This window comes from Coturnix japonica, chromosome 1 (assembly GCF_054131305.1).
Source record: "Coturnix japonica strain WE chromosome 1, WE-NBRP24, whole genome shotgun sequence".
In the NCBI taxonomy this organism is placed as follows: Eukaryota; Metazoa; Chordata; class Aves; order Galliformes; family Phasianidae; genus Coturnix; species Coturnix japonica.
Window position 1 is genome coordinate 148,144,571 of NC_140663.1, and position 21,789 is coordinate 148,166,359.

Consider the following 21,789-nt stretch of genomic DNA (forward strand, 5'->3'; position numbering starts at 1 on the left):
ATCCCTTGGGTACACTGCAGGTTATGCTCAAGACTTGTACCTTAGCCAGTAATTAAGTTTATCTGAATGCATTTGACTTTACTCTGTTGCTCTCATTTACCGTGAAGTTGTAGATAAGTGAGGTTAAAGTAAAATTTGAATACAACTATTGATTAAAGTGCTCAAGTAGGCTGTAAAATCTTTATAAAATACATAGATTAAAAAAACCCAACCAAACAAGAAAAACACCACCACCAACTAAAATGAAGAATTCTAAGTAGCTCTTTATTCTAGCCTTCTACTGGGCAATCCATCATGAGTGTTTCAAGTCCTGGAGAGGACCCAGAGAGCTTCATTTACCAATTAATCAGGCAGTGTTACAAGGCAAATGGGTAGGGTTTAGGATGAATAAGCATTGATTGCCATATGGAGAAATCGTTATGATAATAACATGACTGTTGATCGCAGCAGGTGCGTTTATGCTTTTGCAGTTACTCTATTGCTCACACCTCTAAGCATCATACTGTTTTTGAAAGAGTGGTATTTATTCTGTTAAACTCCAGGGCACTATTCCAGGTAAATGAAATGTAGTGTACAAGTATGATGAGTAATGATAATGTATGAGTAGAACTTCTGATTGCCCGCAGTATGAATATAATCAATTATTCAAGAGGAGAGTTAGTAACTGGAATTTGTTGAGATTTGTTATCTGTGTGTATGTGTATAATCTTTCCTATTTCAAAATGTGGGAGGATAAGAGAAAGTTAAGATCATGCACCATATATATTTATGGCAAAATGCCCAGCTTTGGGGAGAGATGTGTAGACTTATCATGGTGACTTATGATGTGCCTTGAGAAACGGCAGTGGCAAAAAATACTACGGTGCATTTGTGCACTCATGCTAGAAATTCTAACTGTGCATGTCCATCTAGATAACAGATCTCAAAGAATTTCAGTTACTGACAAATAACTTTTCTTTTTCAAAGTAATATTGGCATCACTGTATTGTGCTTTTATTTTATTTTTTTCTCCTCCGTGCTGCCACAGGGAGATGGATTCTACAGAAAACAATTCACTGATAAACAACTTATTTTAAACCATACCTGAACAGTTTCCTGTTTCCTGAAGGATGCTGTTTGATTCAGAACGCTAGGCATTGTGTTCTTTCTTTGTTTTAACAGCACTTGTTCAAGCCTTTTTGTGCTTTTTTTTTTTTTTTTTTCAAAAAAATAGTGAGCTCCTTTTTTCTTAGATAATTTCCTTACCTTTACCTTGTCTTCTATATAAATGCATCCCTCAAGCTGTTGCTGTAACCCCATGCATTAGCTTCTACTGAAGGGAAGAATTGGGGCAGGATATATAATGGACCTTGTATTGCTTTTTTGCTTTCTTTTTTTTTTCTTTATTTTTTTTTTTTTTTTAACTCTCCTCATCTGAAATCTGCTTTCTATTTTTATCTCTTTTGTAACTGGACTTCTAATTTTTCTTATTATAGCAAAAAATATAAGCTAGTAATTTCTGCAGATATCTATCACAATAATAAGCAAGCATGCATTTTATTATGAGGGTAGCCTTATAGCTGTAGCCTCAAGGATGTAATTTTTCTCAAGATATGGACATTTTTCTGTTGCTGAAATGATGCACTTACATTTTAGTAACTTCCTCAAAAAATAGAGAGAAAATTGCCTTCTGACATTTAAGAAGTTGGCTTTTGGGGTAGGAACAGCAAGAGATAAGGCAACAGTGAAGTGATTCCTGTGAACGAGACAAGGAATATTATCAGCCCAGGAACCTTTATTAACAGAGATAGACAACTACATGTTTTTATTTGTTTGTTTTATGTCTTACGGATATATTTAAATGATTTGACTTGTTTTTAACTATTACATTTTTATAACATTTTTAACATTATACTTATATGTATGTAGATTTCCTTTATGCCATTGGTGAAAAGATAATATTAGAAGAACTAAAAACTTTCCAGAGAACTATGCAACTATATGTTTAGTTTCTTTCCTTTGTCATATTTCAGAATTACGTATTTGATTATCTGAATATTTATATATCCCTTTTAAATATGTTACTGGTTTTCTTTCAAACGAGTACAGTGTTACCACCAGACTGTTTTGTAAAGGCTTCTAATTTGGAAGATGTAAACATTATTGCTGTTATTTTATTAGTTTCTAAATTAGATAGATTGTAATTAATGGTAAGCTAAGCTGCTTCAGTTTATTTCCTGTGGTATAATTGCATAAATATGACGTCTTTTTCTGAGTTGTGAGTTGTGCAAAACTGTCATATGATCTGCCGAAAAATCTTTTCTTAGAAAGTGCAATGCAATTGGCTCATTAAAGCTTAAAATATGATAGGATTTCTTTAGTTGCTAATGATATGTCTTCTTTTCAAAGCTGTTGAACAGGACAGATGACTTTTAAACTAATTGTAATTCACTGAGACACCTTATAATCTATAAGAAAGATCACCTCTGCACTGTTCCTGTCCAGCTGTTGTCTTAAACAATTATCAGCAAGTTATTGTTCTGGTATGAACCATGTCATGCTTGAAAGTGAGATGAAAAAAATTAATGAGGGTGCATGAATGCTGGTTGATGAAGGTTAAGTAGATACAGTTATGCTGTCCGCTTTCTTTACTATGACTGTTGAGACCGAGGCAATGTTCTGTAATGAGACCACACAAACAGATGTGCTGATTGACAGCTCTTAATTTAGCAATGAAAAATGCTGGCTGAAGGCACATTTTGTTCCAGCCTGATATTCAGACTGCTTGTGCACATGAAGACATTGGGTTTAGCTTATACTATAGAACATTATTGTTCTTTTTCTCTATTCAATTATATATAAGTTTTCAGAAATCCATTTCATTATGTTTTTTAGGATTGGTGTACACAGTTTTTTTTTTTGGTGTGTTTGTTTGTTTGGTTTGTTTTTTTAACAATGAATGCTATGTTGTTTATAGAAGTAAATGCTAGGTGTTTTTTAATATATGTTTTAGATGGAAAAAATTAGTATGTTTTTACAAGCTAATTTGAAAAAAACACAGAAAAGTTTGCATTATAGATTTATTAGACTGCTATCAGTGATGTATGGAATGACTGAGCAGTGTTTTCTTCCAAATTACAATAAACAGCATTCCAACAGTATCCTGGCCTGCATCGAAAGAAGCAACTCAGCCAAGAGAGATAATTCTCTCCCTCTTCTCTGCTCACAAAGCTCCACCTGGAGCATTTCATTCAGCTCTGGAGGCTCCCTAGCATAAGAAGGACACGGTACTGTTGGAGCAGGTCCATAGGGGAGCCATGAGTACGATCAGAGGGCTGTAGCACCTCTCATGTGAAGACAGGTTGTGAGAGTTCGAGTTTCTTTAGCTTGGTGAAGTGAAGGCTCCAGGGAGATTTTCTAGTGGACTTCCAGAACTTAAAGTGGGCTGACAAGAAAGCTGGAGAGAGACTTTTCTTTTTATAAGTGCATATAATGATATTTTTAATCTGAAAGAGATTAGGGCTTAGATCAGATACTGGGGAGAAATTTTTGACTGTGAGAGTGGTGAGGCACTGAAATGGGTTTCCAAGAGAAGCTGTGGATTCCTGAAAGTGTTCAAGGCCATTTTGGATGGCGCTTTGAGCAATCTGATATAGTGGGAGGTGTCCCTGTCTATAGAATGGGGATTGGAACTGAATAACTCTGAAGATCTGTTCAAATCCAAGCCATTCTATGATTATATGAATATAGATGCAAGTGTTCCAAAAAAACGAGGGTTGAAAATTCAGTATATGAATGATGAATTATACCAGGCAGTTAATATAACTGGGTTTCTTTTTGAGAAGATAATTTCTTTAAGAACGGCATTATTGATACATTTGATCTCGGTGAACTGGAGCAGGATTGCCACTGTGATAATACTAATACAGAGTGATATTAGCAACATCTGTAAAAATAGCTAAGTTCAAGAAATGTGTAATATTGAAAAAGTATGTATAGGACTGGGAGGAGTAATCCTTGAGAGAACCTTGGCAGAGAAGGACCTGGGGGTCCTGGTGGATGAGAAACTTACTATGAGCCAGCAGTGTGCTCTTGCAGCTTGGAAGGAAAATGGTATCCTGGGCTCCATCAGGAGGGGGGTGGTCAGTAGGGATAGGGAGGTGATTATCCCTCTCTATTCTGCTCTTGTGAGGTCCCATCTGGAGTACTGTATCGTGTCCAGGTATGGAGCCCTCAGTACAAGAAAGACAGAGAGCTGTTGGAGAGGGTCCAGAGGAGGGCCACAAAGATGGTCAAGGAGCTGGAGCACCTGCCCTTTGAGGACAGGCTGAGGGAGCTGGGCTTGTTCAGCCTGGAGAAAAGAAGGCTGCGGGGTAACCTCATTGCAGCCTTTCAGTACCTGAAGGGTACCTATAATCAGGAGGGGAGTAAGCTCTTAAAAATGTCCGATAATAGCAGGACAAGGGGAAACAGTTTTAAGTTGAAAGAGGGAAGATTTAGGTTGGATGTTTGGGGGAAGTTCTTCACTAGGAGAGTGGTAAGGTCATGGAACAGGCTGCCCAGGGAGGTTGTGGATGCCCCGTCCCTGGTGGTGTTCAAGGCCAGGTTGGATGGGGCCCTGGGCAACCTGATCTAGTAAACGTTGAAGTTTGGTGGCCCTGCCAGGCAGGGGGGTTAGAGCTTCGTGATCCTTGAGGTCCCTTCCAACCTGGGTCGTTCTGTGATTCTGTGACTGTGAGGCTATTAGAGTTTCTGAAAGATCATTTGGGGAATCACTGTTTATTGCATAGTCTCAAAATGACATGAAGAGAGGGATGAATTTTGTGATAGCAAATTTTGGGGGCATTATCAAGTAGAAAGAGATTAGAATATCACAGGTGAAAAGTTGTTTGAAGTGTGGCATCAGAATTAAATTTCAATTTGTAACACGTCTAAGTAAAATTGTCAAATTTTTCTATTTTAAGTCTGTCAGTTCTGAAATATATTGTTCTAGTTAATGCATTTCAAACCAGGTCAGGATATTCATGTGCATAATGACCAAAGTAAGAACTATAGCATTTTTTTCTATACAGATCTTCATCTCTAAATTTGCTTGTAGTTATCCAAACAGAACTTTCAGTGGATAGCATAGTAATTTTAGTATGTTCCTTTTGTTGTAAGCAGTACTAAATGCTCCTGCCTTTGTCTGGTTTTCAGCATCTGTCACCGTTTTGAGTGTAACATGGAAAAGGGGCCTGTTTCTCCCTCTTTTGAGAAGGAAAGAAGAATGACTTAGTTAAGATAAGGAGAGACAACAAATTTGCTACAGTTGGCAAAAGAATGTAAGATAATAATTCTAAAGTTTGAGGAAGGCTACAAGTGTTTTACTATGCCACCAAAACCCAGCAGGCCCTTCACCTCCGTCACACACAACCGGAAATCATGTGGGGAGTAGTGGAGGCTCTTGGGAACAGTAGGTTTTGGAGAGGTGGAACTCATGTGAAACTGCTAGAGAAAAGAGAACCAGGAATTACAACTATGTGCCACAAAAAAAGTAGAAAACAATAATCTGAGAAAGAAGCTCTCTGAAATAAACTACTTTTTCATTACTCCTTTTGGTTATTATCAGAGCCTAAATTAAGAGATACTTATGCCTGAATTTGAACACAAGCTATAGGTTGTTAACAGTAGAGTTGTTGAGTTAGCCTTATGTACATCTATGTGTGTATCTAAATGTTATGTATATATCTTATCAAGAGATAGAAAAAAGGATAAAGAGTAGGACAGATCCTGGATTTCATAGAAGTACTTCCAGTAAGGAAACACTTTCATTAATATCTTCACAAGTTAGAACGTAATGTGATTTTTCAGTTCTGTCTAAGTCTCAAGACACATTAAGTCACAGATGCAGAGAAGCTTCTGGTATCATCAGGTGAAGAGATTAAAATGGATTTGAATTATTTAATTAAGAGAAAGCAACGATCATGTTGTATCACCAAGATGTTTTCTTATTCTTTATTCTTTCTTTCTATTCTTTCTTATTCTTATTCTTTTAAAAGAGCATTAGGATGTGAAATAAAAGGTTTAAATTAAGAGGGATAGGTATAAAATAGTCATGAATAAACTGGAGATTGATTCCAGTCATCTATATCAGAGTTTCTGCCACATTTATTGTGTAAATGCATCCTTAAATAAGAACACAGATACTTATTTTGAAGGTGGAGTTTAATAAAAATATAAAATGTGAATACATTATGCTTCCCCCTAGTTGTCATCAATGATCCAATGGCCTGGTCTTTGGATTATGAAAGTTCCCATTTTACACTTATTTTATAACACTACAGTTAGCATTCCTGTTGTATTCAGAAGTAAGGGACAGAATTTCTTCATCTTCTCTTCTCTGTCCTCACACCACATTGAGTGACTGATTATCAGTATAAAATGTTGTTGTACTGCGTGAAGAAGAGGCTTGGGTGCAAAAGGAAGTATGGAAAGTTTCCAGTAGTTCTGCTTAGCTGTTGGCATAACCGCTTGTCTCCTGGGATTTCCAGCTTCAATTCGTTATGGTAGTGAGTAAACAATCTTGTGCAGAAGACTCAAACATAAACATTTGACTTGCAATTCCACTGCTACTTAAAAGTTGCCATTCAAGTTAATGCCCTCATCATGGAGAGATAGAGATATCGCACTACCTTGTTAGGTGCTGATGTCTGATGTCTCTGCTTGACAGAAATGAACAGTCCAGATTTACAGATGTTTGAGGTACAACGGGCTGTTGGGAGGAAGTGCTGTCATCTGTGATGTCCTTGGTGTCCTGCTGTCTCTGTTGCTTATTCTATCTGCTGACTGTGTCTTCCTTACTCAGTTTCTTTCAGAATACCCTAACTCCTCCCTACCAATCCAATTTCAGTTGTACTGCCCTATCAGCCCTTTATACATCTCTTTCTCCCCACAAATTAACACTGGTTGTGGTTTCAGGTTAGTACTGCCTTTTTTTTTTTTTTTTTTTTGTGTGTGTGTGTGTGTGTGCAGTCACTTGATGAATTAAATTAAAAGCCTGATCCAGTGTTTCCCTGCTGAAAGGATCTTGAATTGTTTTAGGGTGAGATCAGAGGTTAATAAAAGAATTAAAAATAGCATCAGGACACACTGCATACACTTTGAAAATCGATTTAATGAAACTACTTAAAAGGTAACATTGTGCGTGTTTTGCGATGAAATGACCTTTACATAATAAGTAGTGTAAGTAAGTTGTCTTTTTTGTGAGTATCTTCAGGTATCATTCATTTTCGAGGACATGTAGTAAAACATTGAATGGTTTTGAGAGCTGAGTGCTGGTAAGACTGCACAACACACTGTGAATTATGAAGTATAATTAAAACCAAACTTTAAAAGGAGATAAGGTTTTAATGGAATAGTTTTTCTGTCACAAGTGTCTTCAACTTAGCTGTAGATATAGATAGTACTGGGTAGCTTCAAGTCTTACACTGACAAAAATGAAATTAACTATGAAAAAATGTTTGTCTTATTAACATGTTCTAATGTTGCATTCTGAGAGACATACCTTTGAGTTGAAGGAAGTACTTAATTGAAGACATACAACATTTTTTATAATTGAATATACTAGCTAATGCAGTAAACACGTTTTGTTAATGACAGATGAATCTGACAAGAGCTGATGCTACTAGATGGGGGAGTCCCACTGTCCTTGTTTGTCGCAAATGTCTATGTCACTATGCAATGAACTGGGGTAGGGAATTGGTACAGTTGAAAACTGGCTTTTGGCATTCACTGTATGGATAAATGCATGCTGGTCAGTATACAGTGTCAGGAAAAAAGGGTCAAACAGGCTGTTTCAAGAAGCAATGACAGCTTCTGCTAAACTGGGATTGTGGGATGCTGCTCTGCACCTAGGCCGGTAGGTCAGTTTGTTGTTGCTAAACAGAAGAGGCCTTTCTGGTGTCTCTTTCATGCTTCTGTTTACATGTTCCATCAGATACAATCTTTTTCTTAATGGCAGAAATATACAGCTGGGAGAAAAGCTCTGTACGTGAGGGAGAGCAGGAATGGATTCCCTTTTGTTCTGTTGTGTCTGTGGTGTACACTGCAGCTTCAGTGTTTTATCTGGTGAACTGCATAGTTTTCTCAACATAACTCAAAATTATTCTTTTTCTGTTATGTAGGCATTTAAACAGTTAGTTTAAACTTATATTTTTTACTAGATAGGTGGAGAAATATTAAATAGCTGGAGAATAATTTTAAACAGAACTTTGTGGATAAGATGATGTATTTTTTCCTAATGTCTGGTGGTCCAATTATGTGGATTTAAAGTCAGCTATGCTTAAAGTGACCTAGATAGGAAAACTGTCCATCTTTTTCATTATGAAAGCTGGTTTTGAGTATTTTAACCAAAAGACTTTTAGCTGATGTGCACTGCAAAGAGTACCTCACTTCTATTATTTTTTTTTAAATGGTTTTTGAGAGCAAACTGACAAATCTCAAAATAGATGCTTTTAGCTTTGTCTGTTATGTTGCTGTCAGAACGATAGATTTCTTTTCTTTTTTCTTTCTTTTTTTTTTTTTTTTGAATATATATTTCAACTGTAAACATACAGTAAACTTGCCGTAGAACTGTAATCCTGTAATTTTGGTTCATCTTCTATGTTGGAGTAGAGTGTAACTTTTAAGACTGTTACGAGTACAAAAAATCAGTTTCACTTATGTTCTGTATAATTACATGTAAATACACATATAAATTAATATCTTAACTGGTAAGCATGCAATGTGTCTAATAGTACAAATATGCCAGATGACCTCTATCTAAACTTCAGAATGGTATTGAGGCATATGAAAGTAATAAAATCAATGGTCACTGCATGCTGTATATTGTTTATATCTGAACTCAGTCTTTCTATTATTTTGACTTGTTTCTGCTTTTTACTTCAGGGTACATATGTGTATAATCATAACTTTTCTTGCTAATTAAATCAATTTAGTGAATAATTAAGACTTTTCAATTATGATTTTGCAGACCAGCATAATTTCCAGTATTCTTTTAAGAACTGCATATTTAAGGGGAAAAAACCTTTAAACAGGAAATGCAAGACAGTTCCAGTAACTCTTCAGTTACTGCAGTCTGTGTTGTACAAGTTTATTAATATTATTATATTTTGCCCTCCTCTGCATTGTGTTTTTTGTGGTCCACAGCTGAAAACTGTGGACTTCATGTGCCTATATTTTTGTATATATACATATATTTTAAGTGTTTATATTGGAAAAGTTGACATTGACCTTGAGGGGAATAAGGGAAAGAAGTTATGGCAAGAGGTAATTGCTCATGCAAGAGAATAGGGAAATACTGCTGCATATTAATGACGCTTAATATATACTCCATAGAATGTATAAGCAGCATAAGCCATATCTTTGAATGCTTCCTTTTTTATTCGCATTTGCTCAGTAGTAGAGTAGTATTTGAATTCCAGAGACTTCTGCATGTTGCCTAATGCTCTCCTAATTCTTACTGCTTTACTGAATTAGTGCTAAGATGTTAAAATTTTCATACTAGAGAAATTTTAGCATGAGTAAAGATTTAATGAAAATGCAATAGAAATGTATGATTTACTGCTTCTTATCGGTCTTCCAAAGGAGAAAAAAAAAAAAAAAAAAAAGAATTTGAATAGTACCTCTCTTTCTGACTTCCAAATGCTGAAGCTTAAAATTATTCCAGTTCATCTAGTAATGAAGTTGCCTGAAAACTAGTTTTCTGTGGGGAGAGAATGTCAAGAGAAGCAGTGCATTGTAAGATCTATCCCAACTTGCGCTGTCAGTAGAGAGAAGTTTTAGAATAGGTCAATAAAATGGACAGTAACAGATTGCCAGGACCAGCTGGTATTTACGTGAGTAGTCTAAGAGAACTGAAGGATGAAACAGCTCCAAGGCTGAGCTATGAACTGTACTGTCTAAACCACAGTTTGAACCCATGCCAATGTCAAAAGATGTAAGCGAGATAGTAAATGCAATGACAGTTTTTAGAAAGATTTATGAGGTGTTCGGGGATCTGTGATTGTTGAAGTTGATATCAATGCTGGATGTATTCTGGAAAATTATTAATGAACATAAAATTAGTTAATTAATGATTGATGTACTGATGAAATCTTTTCTGTCTGTGTAATGGTTAAAAGCAAATGAAAAACAAATTATAATAGTTGGACTAGATGATCTTACAGGTCTTTTCCAACCTTAATAATTTTGTGATTCTGTAATAAAGAAATACATCACTGAGTATATCCTTGCTTTGTTTCCATCCTACATACTTGCCTTTGGTGCTGCTGTTTTGATTCCTCTCACTAGTAGAACATATGGGCAAGGCACAGCGGAACTGATCATTATTATTGCAAAAAATATTAGAAGGTCTTTCTTTGTATAGTGCAAATTAAGAATGGGAACTGTGCACTGTGCTGAAGAACTTAATAAATATTTAAAATTTTGTAGATATAAAATGCAATTATAGAAATCCATGGAAGAACAATGTGTCAAGGATTATTAAAAGAAAAGCTTTTGCCTTGGAATAGAACATCTGTAATGCAAATATTCTTGATTTGTTCTCATACTTTTTCCTTTATATCTCATTGATTTGTGGAAGAGATTGACTTTGGATCCAACAAGATATCATTATTCTTCTGACGTGGCTTTCAGAGGCAACAGTCTAGTTGTGGTTTTAATTGTTTTCTGTATCTAATCTTGATATTACAGTTGCCTTGTTGCACATACTCTGATCTATGCTGACTCATTGTCCAATAGTTTTGTGTGGTTCAGTACCAGCAGATACTGGACTCGAAGTGTTGAATAGTTGTCATCCTGTTTCATAGGGTAGACAGTAACAGTGACCTTCTTGGATTGTCCATGCTTACTTCAAATGCAACAGCATGTTATCTTGCTTTTGATAGCTTCTGTGATGTGATGGAGCAACCTTCGAAGCCCAGTCAACTGATCTAGATAGTAGAAATGTATCTTAAAATAGGAAGGTCTTGAAAACTACAGAGAATTATGTGTATCTCTACTGGAACTAGACTAAATATCTTTACTTTTGGGGACAGTTTGCTTTAGTTTTCCCTTTTCAGTCAACGCTATTGTAGCAGAAGGCTCATCTCTATTGCCTTCTTCCTGTCCTAGAAAACTATAGAAGCTTTAAGTCCTTTCAGGTGTTGAGTCTGTCTTGGCTAATACTCTCAGTTATACTGTGATACCAAACAGGTGTTCCAAATAGTACTTTTTAACTGTAAATTCTAGTGTTCATTGTTCTAAAAGAGGGGGAAAAGTTTGAAAGCCCAAACAGAAGTCTATTACAATAACTACATTTTCCAGTGTACTAGCAGTTGTTATATGAGACAGCCTATGCCAGCTACTGTGTCTTCTTGGAAACAAGGTATAATAAATAAATAAAGCTATTCCATATTAATTACCTCTTTGTTACCTTTTTTTTTACTGCTCATCTGCCTATTCAAAACACAGCTGTACAGTATTTCAGTGGACAGGATGCATGCACCTGTCCGTGTGCTGGCAGTTTTAAAGATTCTAAGCTGAGGGACTTCATTTAGTATACTGGTTGTATTAGGTAATATAAAATATGATAGGTACTGAAAACATCTCTAAAGATGTTCTAACTTGTATTTATCTTTTACAGAGGTATCAGAAAAAGTATAACACTGCTATAATTCAGCTCCTCATGCATACTTATATTTTCAATCATTTTCTTATGTAGATTATATATTTATACAGGTTTAATAGGATAGGTATTTTGTCTTACTTGAAAATTATGACAAAGTAGCTGATTCATAGAAAAGCTTTGTGTAAAACTATCCATGAAGTAACTCCTGTAGGATTCCACCCACATATTCATGAAACAATATACTGTAAGCTTTCAACTACATCATACTTTTAAAATGTTCCTCTCACAGTTCCCATCAGGCTGATTTCATTTAAATCGTTGTCACATAGAGGGAGTTATCTACAGTTGAATTTGAGTATGGACGCACATAAGACAAAGCAACCTTTCTAGTAGAATCTAAGAGCTAAAGGTCATTTGAGTTATTTCCTTATTTACGTATTCAGAACTTCTAAATTGGTGTTACATTAATAAGGACATGGAAATGTGAAAATAAGGAACTGTGACAAACTGTGAAGGATGTGAGATAAAATAGGAATATTCATTCTACTTTGTTTCCCATCCTGATATGGCCGATGACTTAGTACTGGAAAAAATGGTGCAGATCTATTGCTGGGGCTGCATGTGTGGCCCCAGTATACCTTCTAATAAAGTGTAACATATTGAAAGAACTTTTTAGAATGTGCTGTTATTGTTATGTGACATGAACTTCTAGGTGTGTAGTATATGAAATAAAGCATCTTATTTTGAAAAGAGTTAATGAATTAATACAGTGGTGCACATTCAGAAGCCATGACGTTTTGAGAGTCCCTGGTTTGATTGCTGTGTTTATAAACAAGAATGTTTTACCTCTATTTCCTATGATAATTACCTTCTTCTATAGCTGCCCACTCTCACTGGGATGGTTTTTTGTTTCCAGTGTAAGCAGATGTTTCTCATTTTCAGTCACATTTATACTTTCCTCCCTGCTCCAGTGCTGTAATTACTTACTTTCTTTGACTTCCTGTTTATCTAGATATTTATTTCACATATTCAGATCTTTCTGTTCAATTTTGAAATGTTTTCTTTTTTTCAGTAGCTTTCGTTCCTTTTTCTTTCGTTGAAAATAAGTAATAGTTTAGTCTTTTTTTTTTTTTTCTTTTCTTTCTTTTTTTTTTCTTCTTATAAATTAGTAAGCAAATTATCTAAAAATTTCTAGAGGCAGTAGTAAGTATCAGTTTTCACTGGAAAGTGCAAAAATTCCTGTGGGAAAGACAAGTAATATATATGCTTTGCTTCTTTCTGCTGGCAACTTCATAAGGATGTGACCTGAATTCTCCTGATGAAATATCATGTAAGTTTGCAGTAATTTAGTTTGTTGCATACTTCTATAACTAAATACAAATCCAGCATGAGTTCCTAGAGTAAGTATTTTCTACACTTATATATTTTACTTTAGGGCTGTGGTGCTTTACATATTGCTGTAACTTTGTGCATAACTTCTTTCTTGGTGAAAATTCCAGAGGGAAGTTCATTGGCAGCATTGTTTTTTATTATCAAAGTTGAGAGATAAAATGAGGAATTTAACTTCTGGGATGTTTGTTGTTTTTTGATAGATTGTGGGTTTATTTTAAAATGTTTGTATATTTATTATTACCTCTGTTATGAGACTGGTAGTTCCTAGATATTGTTTTCAACTTTTGGAAAAGGTAACTTTTTAAAAATTATTTTATTATTATTATTTTTAATATACTTCAGCTCTTAGTAGTATCTAGGTCAAAGCTACCAAGTCAAGTTTCAGTAAATTCAGATAACTTCACTATTTTAGTGTGACTGTTAAGGAAATTTAGGCACAGTCTCTAGGAAATGGAAAAAAGGAAACAAATTCACAATTTTAAGAAAGGGAAAAAGGAAGGGTTGGGTATCTACTGACCAGTGAGCCACACATCTGTTCCTGAGAAGATCATGTAGCAGATCCTTATCAAAGCTATGTTAAGGCACATGTGAGATGAGGAGGTGATATGAGATAGCCATCACAGTTTCACCAATGACAGGCTCTCCCTGACTAATCTTGTTACCTTCTATGGTGGTGGACAAAGGAAGGGCTACTGTTGTCATCTATGTATATTAGTAAGGCTTCTAACATCCGGATGACTAAATTTGATAAACGAGGATTTGAAAGGTGGATTACTTAGTGGGCAAGTAATTGGTTGGATGGCTGCAGCCAGAGGGTTGTGCCCGGTACTGCACTTTGGCCACAACAGCCTCAGGTGATGCTACAGTCTTGGGGCAGATTGGCTGGAAGACAAAATGAGAAAGCAGACCTGGAGGTATTGGTCGACGCTTGACTAGACATGAGCCAGTAGTGTGCCCAGGTGGCCAAGGAGGCTAATGGCATCCTGGCTTGTATAAAAAATAGTGTTGCCAGCAGGAGCGGGAAAGTGATCTTCCCTCTGTATTCAGCCCTGGTGAGTGATCACCTCAAGTACTGTATTCAGTTTTGAGACCCTGGCTACAAGAAAGTCATTGAGGCCCTGGAGTGTGTATTCAGAGAAAGGCAACTAAGCTGGTGAGGGGTCTGGAGCACAAGGCTTACGAAGCATGGCTGAACTGGGATTGTTCAGTCTGAACAATCAAGGAAGACCTTACTGCTCTCTACTACTGCCTGAAAGGAGGTTGTGGTGTGGTTGGGGTCAGCCTCTTATCCCATGTAACTAGTGATAGGACTAGGGGAATGTCTTCAGGTTGCACTAAGAAAGGTTCTGGTTAGATATTAGGAAAAAAATTCTTCTCTGAAAGAATGGTCAGGTGCTGAAATGGGCTGCTCAGGGGTGGTTGAGTCACTATTCCTGGAGGTGTTCAAGGAATGTTTAGATGCTGTACCAAGGGACGTAGTTTATTGGGGGAGTATTGGTGATAGGTGGTCGGTTAGACTAGATGATCTTGGAGATCCTTTCTAACTTTGGTGATTCTACAATTCTGAGAAAATTTGTGGAAATGATTCCAACTTACGGAAATTTTCCTGACAATTCATGTTACATCTTGTTTTGTCAAGAATCAGAAACAGTGTAGAAATTTTAATCTAATTTTAATACTATTTAATGTAGTACATTGTTAAGATTAAAATTTTTACACTGTTTCTGAACTGTACAGAACAGTTTCAGTATATATGTGAGAAATAAGATTCAGGTAGTGCATGTGAAAAGTGATAATAGGCCTGATGAATTTCTTCCCTGATCACCAAATCTGTAAGGAGCAAGGCATATATTTTCTACTCAAATATTTGAAGTGTGTATAACAATTTAGGACTGATTTCTGTGAAAGCTTGGAAACTAATTTCAAATCTGAATTATTATAGATAATTAGATAAAGAATAATAATACACTGAGTGAATAACATCTGACAAAGTTTGTGCTGAATTTAAAAAACAAAACAAAACAAAACTTTTGGAGGGGGTAAGGAAAATAGGTACATATAAATAAGTATGTATACACTTATATTAAAGATAATGATAATTTTGCTGTGAATCAGTGTTTAGACAAAACGGGTTACAAAGACACTTAACTTTGGGTGTTGACTGAAGTGTGTTGCCATGGTATGTTAATTACTGGGTTTATATCTTCATGTGATTCTTATAATTAATATTTGTTCGCATCTTCGTTCAATTTATATGTTAAATGAATAAATGTATTCTAGAAAGCTGAAATGCTGGCAAATGACTGGAACAGAAACTTAAAGAACACAAGCAATAAGTTGAAAACTGCTTTATTTTGGTCTGTATATTCTGTGTTTTTTTTCTCCTATATAGTGAATCGACTACATTTTATAGTATAGTGTGCATATATTTTTGTTTTCTGTAAATATCAAAAGTTAACTATGTATGTATTTGTGTTTGCTTTGGTAGTAAAAAAAGATGAGGAAGATTTTGAAGAAAAGAAATCCATTAAGAAACGAATCAAAGAACTAAAAGTTTTGGACCCAAAGATTGCACAGAATCTGTGTAAGTAGAATCTGTTTTTATGACGAAGTAACGTCATAAATGTTCCATAAAAATGTTTTTCTTTTGTCTGACTGCCTCGTAATCACTTTTTGTTTAAAGTGTTTGTGAATATGCTTATATGTGTACTAATTGGTGTGAAGCTGAAATGTGTAAGAATTAAAACATGTTTTTATAAAAAGACCCACTAAACAGCTAAGCAATATCCTTCATTTAAGACTAAAATTATTCTCTTCTATACATATACCTAAATAATTGGGTACAGCTGTATTACTGTGTTTCCATAGTGAATGTATTCGTTAATGATCACTGCCCCATTGCCAAAAAGTTAAAGAACAGTAAGGTCTACAAGATGTATAGTCATTTTTCATGAGTTTTCTAGGAGTAAAAGGCTTTCTAATATACAAAAAAGGCTCACTAACATACAAAAAAAAAAGACACTAAAGTGCTATGATATCAGAATACTGCAAGATAACACAATATAATACAGTCTAATTGAAATTGAGGCTAATAAATCTAAATCAAGTAAAATAAGAGAGAGAGGTTTCCAGAGACTGAGAAGCCTACTTTGAAAGTGAAGGAACACAGCTTGGAAGCACACCCAAATCTGCTGCCAGGCAGTAAGAGAGAGAACAAGAGTCCCTTCTGTGACATATTTTCCTCTCTGACTGTGAGGTCCTCTGGGAGAGAACTTCTTGTTCTCTGTGCTCCACATGATATTATGATGTGGAACACCAATAGCAAAAATTACAATACCATGACAAATTGTCATCTCTGCCCAGAACAATATGGTGGCAGTGACGGTTCTTAAGAGTAGACTCGTCACTGGTGATCCTCCACAATGCTGAATGTTACATTTAGCAAACAAATGGAAAAGGCTGAAATTATAGGAGAAAAATAATTAAAAATATGTCTTGTTTTCTCTTCCCTGTATTTCTTTATGTAGTGTTTGTTGACTTGTAGATGCTATAGCCTACTTAACTAATATTTTATAAGTAGAAAAAAGATTGTCGTTGTCTTGCATTTTTCACTGTTGGTTGAATCTTTATTTTAGCAATTTTCCTTGGATCTTTCCGAGTGCCTTATGAAGAAATCAAAATGATGATATTGCAAGTAGATGAAACGCAGCTCTCAGAGTCCATGATTCAGGTAAGGAAACAGATGCTTCATCCCAGTATTTCAGGATGAGCTTTTCATTAAAGAGAAACATGCACCAAAAAAGCCTCTGAAACCTAAAATGTTTGGCTAGTAAATCACTACAGTAATATATATATTATTATAAATATATATATATATTTTTTTTTTTGTGTGTGAATACTGGTTCTATTTATATGTGTAAAGCCATTTTTAATGAGAATAGCTGTGTTGATATTCTGTATTTTCTGTATTCATGTTCTTCATACCTAACTAGACTTTTTTGTTGTTGTTTATATATTTTATATTTAAATTGCATATGATATTGTGTTTGTTTCCTAGTTATTAGTATTAAAAAAAGTTATATGCCATAGGTCTATTGTTCTGGTTGAAAACTAGGTCAAAAAATATGACTTTTTTTATTTTGTCTTTTCTGTTCTCTCAGAGCTGAAATAATCCAGTGTCTTGCCTTAGCGCGTTCACAGTGTCTGCTTACTCTTCCTTAGAGCTTATTTTGGTAGTTTTTTCATTTTCTATATTATTTTATTCAGTCTGTGATTCTGTGTGGACACAAAAGGTACTCAAAATTCCTTATGTTTTTCTATTCACAGCGTCATTTAAAAGATATTAAGCTAAAGAATTCTATAGAATTATGTTTAATAGAAACTCTTTATCATAGAACCATGGGAAAGGAAAAAAAAAAAAACAAAAAAAAAACATTTGGAAGGAAGGTCTGTAGGTCATCTGTTCCATTCCCTTGCTCATAGCCAGGTCAAGTAGATGAGGCTGCTTAGGACTTTTCCCCTTTAGATTTAGACTCCAGCTGAAGTTGGAGACTCCGTAGTTTTCTGTACACATATTGCAGTGTTGAACTACTCTTATAAAGGAAAAAACTTCTGAATTATTCAGCTGGAATTTTCTTTTTTTCTACTTGTAGCCCTGGCCTTCTTCTGCAGTCCTATAAGAGGAACCTTATTCTATCTTTATGCCCTGCAGTTGAGTATCTGAAGACCATGTTAGTCTCTCTGGCAGCTTGTTTCATTAAAGAGGAACAGCTATGACCAAGATTGTCTTTTTTCATATCAATATATATCTTTCATCTCATTATTATGCAAAACTGGCATCTTCATAATTTCTTTCTAATAATTTAAAGAAAGTAAAACAGAATTTGAATCCTTGGGGTCTAGGGAAATAGATCAGCCCATTAATGGCTAGTTAATAAAGATATCCTTCTTTGTGAACATGTAGCAATCTGTCTTGCTCCAGTTTATAGGAGGGAGGGAAGGTTCTTTTATGTATGTATACCTGGTGTGAGATTAGAAAACAGCGATTCAAATGTTGGTCCAAGAAGTTTATTACAAATCTTAATCAGGGAGGGGACGACAGATGATTTAAGGTGATGGGGAAGGGCAGAAGTCCTGTTGCGAGACGCACTGATGGTCCAAGGCAGAAACGCAAGGAGGGAGACCAGCAGCAGCGTGGCTGGCCTAGGGCAGCAAGCAGGTAGCAAAAAGGAGATGCAGGGTTAGTCCAGGAGCAGGCAGAAGGATTCAGGTAGCAGGTCTGGGAGAGTCCATCTGCGAGCAGGATGATCATAGTGAGGGATAAGATGGCAGACACCTTCTTGTTCTTCAGCATGCAGGCATCTTCTTCAGCATGCAGGTGTCAGGTCATGAGGAATCTGATGTCAGAAAACCTGACTTCATGGTTGCCGATCCCTCTTTTATCCTACTTTTTCCCTGCCTATGAGACAGCCCTGGGCACAACCCTGGAGATGGCCATCTTCCTTGAGATAAGCCCACACAAAAGACTGCTTCCCGGCCGTTAAGCTGCAGCTTATCTCTCTCCCTTGTTGCCCCTGGCCTTGTCCACCTGTGTCCCTCAGACAAAGGATTTCTCAACCCTTGCCCATTACTTGCTTGGACTTGTTCATCTGTGTCCTTCAGCAAGCTTTGAGTCAATGGTATAAAAGAATAATCTCTCACACAATCTTTCAATCAACTGTGACAAGATAAGAATATGTACTTTCCCAGAAAATTGTTTACTTTTCTTTTTGATTTCTTTCTTTGATTCTCCTGTGAGGTATTATTTAAATTTGAATGATAAGTTCCTTGGGATAGAGTTATTACTTTATCTTTAAAAATTGTCAACACAACAAAGCTCTACTCTAGTCTCCGTTAATAATAGTAATGGCAGATACTTTTTTTATACTATGCTGTTGCTCTTTTTTTTTTTTTTTTTTTTTTTTAAATTCTGATATTAACAGTAGGGTATGTTAAAAAATCAGCATATTCATAAAATGGCCTGGGTTGAAAAGGACCACAATGATCTTATTTCAATCCCCCTGCGATATGCAGGGTCGCCAACCACCAGACCAGGCTGCCCAGAGCCACATCCAGCCTGGCCTTGAATGCCTTCAGGAACTGGGCATGCACAACCTTCTTGTTCCAGTGTGTGTCAACAATGTGTGAAAATCTTCATCCTAATATCTAACCTAAACCTCCCTCAGTAAACTTTCTTTGTGTAAAGACTGCTCTGAAAGTGATGACTACTACATATTCCCATAGAAACTATAATAAATAAAAAGAGATCAACAGTACTAATTGATAGATCAAATTCTCAGCTATATGTTAATTTCTAACATTGTCACCATCAGTAGCTTTGCATTTTTGCTAGCAATGAGCAAATGTCTGCATACTGTGCTTATAAAAACGCACCAGCTGAGGTGAATCACTGTTGTACAGATGCTGTGATGGCATCATTGGAAGGAAAATGTTGCCAACGCAATCCAACTTTCACTCTACCTGTTTGGTCTCCATAAATGTTCACCAATCACTGAAGTATTTCACTAGGTGCCATTTTTTTCCTCATGGAGGATTTCAGGTATACACCTTTGCTTCATATGCACTTCCATGTGTCTCGCTCCAATTTACAGGAGGGAGGCAAGGTTCTTTTGTGTATATACCCGGCGTGAGATTAAGAAGCAACGGTTCAAATGTTGGTCCAACCAGTTTATTAAAGTCCTAGCCGTCTTTAGGGAGATGGGGAAGGGAAGGTAGGCGATAGGGAAAGTAGGAAATATAAGCAAGGAGTCTTTGCAGATAGCAAAAGAGATATAGTCACCACCGTGGGTCCAGCGAGGTACACAATAGGTCCGTTGATCTCAGGAACTCGTCTGATCACCGCGGGGGATGGGAGACAGCCAGGGAGCTCCGAAGCAAGCCGGTCCCGGGGTTCTTCCGACAAAGTTTTCCCCTCAGGGAATTCTCCGTCAAAGGTGTCTTTGGGAGTTTGTCTCCAAAGTCCCCAGTTTAGCGAGGGCCTTTTATCCTCCATTTCTGTGAGGTTGTTTTTCTTCTTAGTTTGGTGTGACATACCTGGCCCAACAGATAAGCCAGAAGGGAGTGGTGCCTTTGTTGCCAGGCACAAGCATTATCGCCTTCTGCAGTGGTCAGCTCCTTCGAGCTGCACCCCTGAAGAAGACTGCTAGTCCTGCTTCTGCTTATCTTTGCAATCATAAGCAGAGGTACTGTGGCACAACAACACCCACCATTCACCCTCCTAGATAGTTAGCAGTCGCCAGTCAGTCTTATCATCAGAAAGGCCTCACGAAGCAAGCTTTGAGACAATAAAAGAAAACCAGTTCTGTCTTTCACACCATGTCAATCACCATTTTGTCAGGCTGCCTCTCTGCTGATAGAAGCGGGACCTTGTCTTTTTTTTTTTAAGGTATTATTATTATTATTATTATTATTACTATTATTACTATTATTATTATTATTATTATTATTATTGTTATTATTTTAAACAAGGCTTAGGCTCCAAATTTGCTTTGCAGGCATGTGTACAATTGTTTTTTTTCAAGCTGCTTTATCCAACTTTCTTGTTTATGGATAAAACAGTTTTGGAATAACCTTGAAAACAACATCATCCAAGTTTAAACATGAAAAAGCACTTAGACAGCTCTTTTCCTTTGAAAGTGGTTGACTCGTACCTCATAACCTTAAAAGCCCTAGTATTCACCTTTATATATGCCAGGTTTACTAACTAAATGACAATACCCATCTGTATGTCTTTGTTCTGCCTCTATAAAATTTCACAAATATGGTTTTTGGACGTCCAGTGAAAACGTAGTTCTGTTCATTTCATGATTCTGAGAAGAGGAAAAGCATATCTGTGTTTACAAGCATGCGGCTGTTTTTAATAATTTAGAAAATACATGAAATATTTTCATTCTTCTCCTTTTCAAAAATTTCTTCATTCATTTCTGATTGTCAAGCTGTAAATAGTGTCCAGTATGCCAGTTTTTGAAGTTGGATATTTGTCCTAAATATTACCTTTTTGTTTTATAGAGCATGTCAAATAATATGTATGTGTCATCTGTGTCTCTCAATTCCCATTTCCTCCGTCCTCCTGTAAGAAATTAAATCTAGTTTTGAAAACCATGAGAACTCTGAATTTTATTCTGTAATCCAAATAGTCAGTGACAAACTATTGGAATTTTTCTTGTGAATTAGTCAAAATTCTCCTGTTTATTCTCTGGTATTTGAACTGTATTTTTATCACTAGCAGTTCTAAAACTGTATGTGAACACTATATATCTTCTGTGTTACCAGTTGCTACTTATTTAAACAAATTATTTAATTTAGTCTTCAGAATAAAATAAGGGTTTCTGTTCTTAAAATGATGACTATTTATACACTAAAAACAGTGATAAAGGATTATCTAGTTATTTAAAATATGGCAGTAGGTAGTGGGAGAGCTGTGATTGGTAGTCCTGATGCAATATTAGCATGATTGTGTCTTTATTTCAGTTCAGAATACTGTCCTACCCAGCAGCTGAGGGAGTATTTTATGTAAGAAGACAATCTTTCTCTTGTTTTCATACTGTGATGGAAGCTTAGCCACTGTGTAACCAGGAACACAGGATTCATGACATGAGTAAGAGAGCTGGATAGAGGAATCCTGAATATTGCCTAGTAGTTATAGCAGTCATCTTGGGAAAGGACAGAACTGAACTACTGGCTGTCAGATTTAGGCATAATTGGATGTTTGA

General features: G+C 36.1%; 1 protein-coding gene across 5 annotated transcripts in view; it reads left to right on the top strand.

Moving 5' to 3' along the window:
- Positions 1-21,789, top strand: part of DIAPH3 (diaphanous related formin 3) — a 210,583-nt gene that overhangs the window by 72,412 nt on the left and 116,382 nt on the right. For 3 of the 5 annotated variants that reach the window (XM_085554115.1, XM_085554124.1, XM_085554133.1), the window contains 3 exons: positions 12,924-12,956; positions 15,507-15,602; positions 16,654-16,748. In XM_085554115.1, the coding sequence (XP_085410241.1) occupies positions 12,924-12,956; positions 15,507-15,602; positions 16,654-16,748 (224 nt within the window). The remainder of the gene's footprint in view (positions 1-12,923; positions 12,957-15,506; positions 15,603-16,653; positions 16,749-21,789) is intronic. The other 2 variants (XM_085554117.1, XM_085554129.1) reach the window with 1 other exon arrangement.